Consider the following 6,617-nt stretch of genomic DNA (forward strand, 5'->3'; position numbering starts at 1 on the left):
TTGATGTTGTTTTGAGTGTTCCGAAGGTTGGAACAAGTTTGAATGATGTTATGGGATGTGTTGGCATATTTTGTTGAGGTCCCGAGGGCCTCGGGTGAGTTTCGAGTGGTTAACAGATCAAATTCTTTTTTTGGGAAGTTGCAGATTTCTTCAGGTTTCTGTTGCAGAGATTTGTCCTTCGCCTTCGCGAGAGGGCTCTCGCATTCGCGAAGGGATGTGAAGTGAGGCAGGAGAATTGCTCTTCGCATTCGCAATGTCGGTCCCGCATTCGCGAAGGGTGAGGCTGAGTGTGCATCGCGAATGCGATGTAGGTCCCGCGTTCGCGTAGGGAAGTTGGAGCAGCTGGGGGTCCTGGTAGTTGTTCATCGCATTCGCGTAAGAGGAATTTTTGGGCAGTGGAATTTTGTGCTTCACGAACGTGAGGAAGCTACCGCGTTCGCGAAGAAGGAATTAATCCCTGGGCAGATTGTTTAAATAGTTGCCTTCGCGATATTTAGTCTATTTTTCCACCAATGTTGAGCGGTTTTGAAGCTTTTTGAGAGGGATTGAAGAGGGAATCGAAGGGAAACACTTGGAGGTAAGATTTTTGAACTCAATACTCGATTCTATGGCATTATTTCACTGATTAGGCTTGAAATTAATGGAAATTAAGGGTTAAAATTGGGGAATTAGGGCTTGAAATTGGAGAGTGTAAATTGGGGATTTGAGGGGCCATTTGGGGTCCGATTTTGATGTTCTTGGTATGTATGGACTCGTGAGAGGATAAGGATTCTAGTGGTATAATTTTTATCAAAATCCGAGACGTGGGCCTGGGGGTCGGGTTTGGCCAATTTCGGGATTTTTGAGTTAATTTGATTATTTTCGCTTGAGCTTTGTTCCTTTAGCGCGTATTAATGGCATAATACTAATTTTGGTTAGATTTGGAGAATCCGGAGGCCGAGTCGAGGGGCAAAGGCACGGGCTGGAGTTTGGACCGTATTGAGGTAAGTAATGATTGTAAATGTTGTCCTGAGGGTATGAAACCCCGGATTTCACATCGTTGTGCTACTTTGAGGTGACGCACACGCTAGATGACGAGTGTGGGATCGTGCACCGTTAGGGATTGTGACTTGGTCCGTCTCGTATGACTGTCAAGTCGCGTATTTCATTGAAAATTGTTTGATATCATTGCGTTTTGGAAGGTATTACCATGTTTTGGGCTGAATGTCATATCTGGGCCTCGTGCCAACTGTTTTGGACTCTTAGGGGCTTTTCACTACTATTCCTCACTGTTTTGATTTAATATCTGTACTCAGTCATGCTGTACTCTACTGATTTCATAACTCAGCCGTATTTACTCCGTTTTGATATTTTAAATGATGTTTTGGGCCGAGCATCATGTTTTACTGTTGCCCGAGTGGATTGAGAGATTTCTGACTGAGTGAGGCCGAGGGCCGGTATTATGAGGATATCATGGGATCAGGCTGTGCGCCACAACATGTGTACTGATTTGTGATATATGAGAGGCCGAGGGCTTGATTTGTTATGGCACGAGATGGCTTGTGATAGCGCTTGGGCTGTAGGAGCCCCTCCGGAGTCTGAGCGCGGGTACACTGTGAGAGATGTGATATTGCCCGAGGGGCTGATGTTGTTTCATGTTGTTGCCCGAGGGGCTGATTACAAGTGATTGTGAGGTAGCCCGAGGGGCTGGTTCTGTTGATATTTTGCCCGAGTGGCGGTTGTGGTACATGTTTTGCTCGAGGGGCTGTTTACGTTTCTATCCTTTTACTCTCTGTTTTCATCACTCGTTTGAAACTATTGAAAGATGTTTTAAAAAGGTTTCACTGGACTGAATTGTTTTCACGAGTTTATTGATTTACTGTATTGTTCTGGACATATATTGTTTTTACTGTAGTGCTATGACGTAAAATTACCTGTTTTCTTACTGCTCAGCTGCTTTTACTTTTATTACTTACTAAGTTGGCGTACTCATATTACTCCCTGCACCTTGTGTGCAGATCCAGGAGTCTCGGGACACGATAGTAAGTGCTGATCAGTCTTCCAGCAGGTCTCCAGAGTTGACTAGGTAGCTGCTTGGCATTCGCAGCCCTGTGCTTCTCCTTCCTATCTTATTCAGATTGCCTTAGTATTTTATGTTCGGACTATGTTGTCCTTTCTTGTTCCTAGACGAGTTTGTAGTTGCTCATGACTGGTGACACCCCGATGTCGAGCTTGTGTTTTATTTCCGAACTGCTGGTTTAAACTTATGTTATAGGATTTTAGTTAATTAATGGCTTTAAATGACTTCGTATGATTTTCTGGTTGGTTTTGGGTTTGTGTCGACTGGCCTAGTTTCACGATAGGCGCCATCACGACCGGGTCGATTTTAGGGTCGTGACACTACGTTGAAATGCAAGGATCATAGATAGGCTTCTCTGTCAACTAGTAAGTTAAGATAAAATTAAAATTGACATAGCAAAACTCGTTACAATATTCAATCTATTTCCCATACATTCAAATAATATTCAACTTAGTCTTTCGTGCTATGAAACTCATATTTATTCAAGTTTCATACTTAAGCAAATAAATAATTTCGTAGAGCTGCCAAATAAATAAGTGCATTAAAAGAATTGAATCGTGAAAAGAAATTGTCATACACGGTATTTTCACTCTATGTACCAATTATACATCTCATAAATTATATGAAAATTAAAGTATGATTGAAAAACCTTATGGTTTTATAACCATATAGTCAGAATTCCATTTCGTAATAATACCGATCTAGTTAAAATATTATCTTATACCATCAGAAAATAAGGCTCATGAGATCATGAAAGAAAAAATACATACCTCCTATTTGCCATTCGGAAGCAGAGGTGCTCTATATGTACCTTAGTAATTTTTTTTTTTAATGAAAGACAACCATCATTAGAATTATACATGATCATTCTTGATCCAACCATCTTATTTTCCTGCACAAATGAAACTAAATGGCCGAGTAACACAAAATTACATGAAGTCTTAATTTTCATAATTAAACATGTAACTCATGGTATGATTGAAAAATAATACTCCCTGGACAATAGAAGCAAACTAAACATTAATATGACATACGTAATAATGCCCATATTTCCATTGGTTCAAGGTTGACCATTCATATCTTCTAGGTTGGTTAAAGTTTCGTGCTGATAACGTGTTAAGAAACTTAGCTCAAAGTAATAAAATGAAACAAGCAAATAGACAAGAATGTAGAGAGAAAGAGATCAGGAGAGATACTTATTTCTTCAAGTGTTTTCCAAGTGTGTACAATGTGATGCTCAAACCCTCTATTTATAGGATGACATTGAGATAATACAAATGGATGTCACGAACATGATATTAACTATTGAGAACATGGGGGAAGATCATGGGGAGGTTATGGAGGTGTGGGAGTTACAACTATAATGGTGAGAAGTAGTGGGGATTATCTACATAATGGAGAAGAATAGTGGAAGTTATATTTGATTAGTGAACATCTATATATGTATTTCATAACAGGAAAAGGATTATTTTTATTTTAAAAAAAAAAAGAAAGAGAAAAGAGCTCTCTCAATTGATCACTCATACCAACCGATATGCCTTTATCATAAAATACTCCTAGGTGCTTAGAACATAGAAAGTTCTTTTTATTTTTCGTTTTCTATGTTTTCTTTTTCGACTTTCCTTTTACTATATTAAGTTATTATATACACGTGCAACCAATGCCCAAATGACTAGATTTTATTTAGATTTGCGTCTAAAACTAAAGGTCCACGATTATTGACTAGAAGATAACATTTAGAGAATTACAAATCATCCAAATGTGTTGATAGCCTTATGGTCAAAAAAAGACTTTGAATTCAATTACTTCCTTCGTATTCGCTTTTTTCTTTAATGTCCTCTCGAGAGATCACCTTCCTCTCCTTCCCCAATTTCCCTCCTCGGGGTCTCCTTCCACGTTAATGCAAATTCATTCCCTCGTCGTCCCATCAACGACGGGCGGCGAGCGGAAATTCTTTATTCCATCATCACCAACCACCACCACCACCATCGCCATCAATAGTATTCAAAATGCCTCCCAAAATGGGAGTTTTGAAACCATTCCAATTATTGGAAGTAAACATCATTTCTGCCCAAGATTTGGATCCCGTGTCCAAAAAAATGAAAACCTACGCTACCGCGTGGGTCCACCCTACCCGAAAACTCACCACTGGGGTTGATGCCGAAGGAGGTAACAACCCCACGTGGAACGATAAGTTTGTTTTTCGGGTAGATGAGGAATTTCTTCGGCAGGACACATCTGCCGTTCAGATTGACATTTATTCCGTCCATTGGTTCCGGGATTCGCTCGTCGGCTCCGTTCGTGTCCTCGTCGGAAATCTCATCCCTCCTCCTACTAGGCTGCAACACCAACACCATATTGGTATGCGTTTTGTTGCACTTCAGGTTTGTTTCTTTCAATTTTCATCTCTTTTGATTTTAGTTTTCTTGTGAATATTGTTTACGTCCACGTAGAAAGTTGCATGCATGTACATATTTGATTTTCCTCTTTTTTTCTCCTTTATCAGTTTCAAAATATAATTTTATAGAGATGAAATTATGAAATGTATATTGTTCTCTATTCATCCATTTCTGCTATTTGGTATTCCTTATTTCATAGACGAATTCAGAATATAAAGCTTATGGGTTATGGCGACCATTTTTTGCCACCAAACCCACAACCCATTTAATTTACAAATTTAGTAGATTTCTCAACATATTTTGCAAACCCGATTTAATAAGTGTGCAATTGGATCTAAAGGTGCATTTTTTTTTGTATAGATACGTCGTCCATCAGGTCGTCCTCAAGGAATATTAAACATTGGTGTGACATTATTGGGTGGCACAATGAGAAGTATGCCATTATACAGACAATTGAGTATGTCAGCAGTTGGATATCGCGATTTGATGGAAGAAGATGCACATCTTCCCAACTATAACGAAAAAATAGAAACTCAAAATAACAAGGTCGATAACAACAACAGCAACAACAACAACAACAATAATGCCACCACGATAAAACCTATACTACGTCGTACAAGGAGTGAACGTAGCGAACGTGTCACGTTCGATAGTGCCTCAATGGCTAACAGTTCATTAGTTGCCGTTCCTCCAAAAAAGAAGGTTGTGGCTGTTGAAAAAGAGAGTTCAATACTTAGCATTTCCTTTGAGCCACCAAAGCATATGATGAAGAAAAAAGGAAAAGCAAGTTCTGTGATAAGTGGTGCTGAGCTAAGGGAAAAACCAAAAACAAAAGATAAGAAAGGTAAGTCTGGTTCAGTCCTAAGTGATTCAATTGTGAGTAAAGAGTCATCTAGTCTTATAAACAGGCCCAAAGATGATCATAAGCCCAAGCCCAAAGATAATAATAGGCCCAAAGATGAAAAGCCCAAACTCAAACTTATAGAGTTAGAACTTGGGGAAAAAGACAAGCCCACAAATGAAAAGAAGACTGGAACTGACTCACCAACAACTAAAGCAGTTGATGAAAAATCTGTTACAAAGTCCAAAGGTTTAGGAGTTGGTGATATGCCCAAAGAGAAACAAACTACAGTAATTGGAAAGCCCATGCCAAGGAATGGTGGATATGATTATGGAGGCCCAAAAGGGTTAGGCCCAGGGCAAAATGGGAAGTTTGTATTTGGAGGCCCATATAAGGCCCATTCAATGTGGTCTGATTCAGAAGTTGGGCCATCACCGTCTGAAGTGGCTGCAATTATGGCTGAAAAGAAATACCCATTGGAAGAGGAAAAGAGCTCAGTTTTGGATGGTTGGAGCTTGGACGAGAGCGTCGAAGGACTCAGGTCGAAGCTCGAGAGGTGGCGAACCGAGCTACCGCCGCTATACGACCGTGGGATGGCTTCGAGTAGCTACCATTCGACCGGTCGTCACACGAGAAGGCATACTGATGGTGGAAGTGGCTTGTTTTCTTGCTTTGGTAACTTTTATGGTTATGAATGTCAATGCATTTGTGGTAAGCCCAAAAGGAAAAGTTTGAACCCAAAGTTTCAAAGCCCATCAGTTGGAAGCCGGTCATGGGTGTAAAAAGCCCAAGCCCAAATAAGCATTCAAGGCCCAAATGCAATAAGGGAAAGGAAAATGAAGGAAAACACATTCAACTTGCAATTGTATTTTGAAGGAGAACATCCATACTACAAGATGCTATTAGGGGATCTATGTTGGTTAGGCTACTTTTCCAAAGAAAAATATTCATTATTATTATTATTCTTGTTTATAAGATGTTGTATTAATTTTTTTTAATTTTGGTTTCTGAAGATAAACTTATCCAGACTATAAATCATTTGTTGTCTTTTGCATGGTTTATTGCTAATCTTCTTTTCTTATTGTTTTGCAAAAAAGCACTTCGCTCAAACGCTCGTAACTATTAGCCCGTTTGGCCAAACTGTAAAAATCAGCTTATTTTGAGAAGTGCTTTTTTTCAAAAGTGCTTTTTTCAAAAGTACTTTTGGTGAGAAGCAGTTTGTGTTTGGCTAATTAGTTTGAAAAGCACTTCTGAGCAGCAATTAGTGTTTGGCCAAGCTTTAAAAAACTGCTTCTAAGTGTATTTTTCTCAAAAGTGC

General features: G+C 39.4%; 1 protein-coding gene across 1 annotated transcript; it reads left to right on the plus strand.

The window, feature by feature from the left end:
* The first annotated feature begins 3,857 nt into the window (after positions 1–3,857).
* Positions 3,858–6,360, plus strand: LOC109238761. Its single transcript, XM_019405234.1, has 2 exons — positions 3,858–4,443; positions 4,819–6,360. The coding sequence occupies exons 1-2, from the start codon at positions 4,069–4,071 to the stop codon at positions 6,079–6,081; spliced, it is 1,638 nt and encodes a 545-aa protein (XP_019260779.1). The 5' UTR covers positions 3,858–4,068; the 3' UTR covers positions 6,082–6,360.
* The last annotated feature ends 257 nt before the right edge of the window (positions 6,361–6,617 follow it).

Source organism: Nicotiana attenuata, unplaced genomic scaffold (genome assembly GCF_001879085.1).
Source record: "Nicotiana attenuata strain UT unplaced genomic scaffold, NIATTr2, whole genome shotgun sequence".
In the NCBI taxonomy this organism is placed as follows: Eukaryota; Viridiplantae; Streptophyta; class Magnoliopsida; order Solanales; family Solanaceae; genus Nicotiana; species Nicotiana attenuata.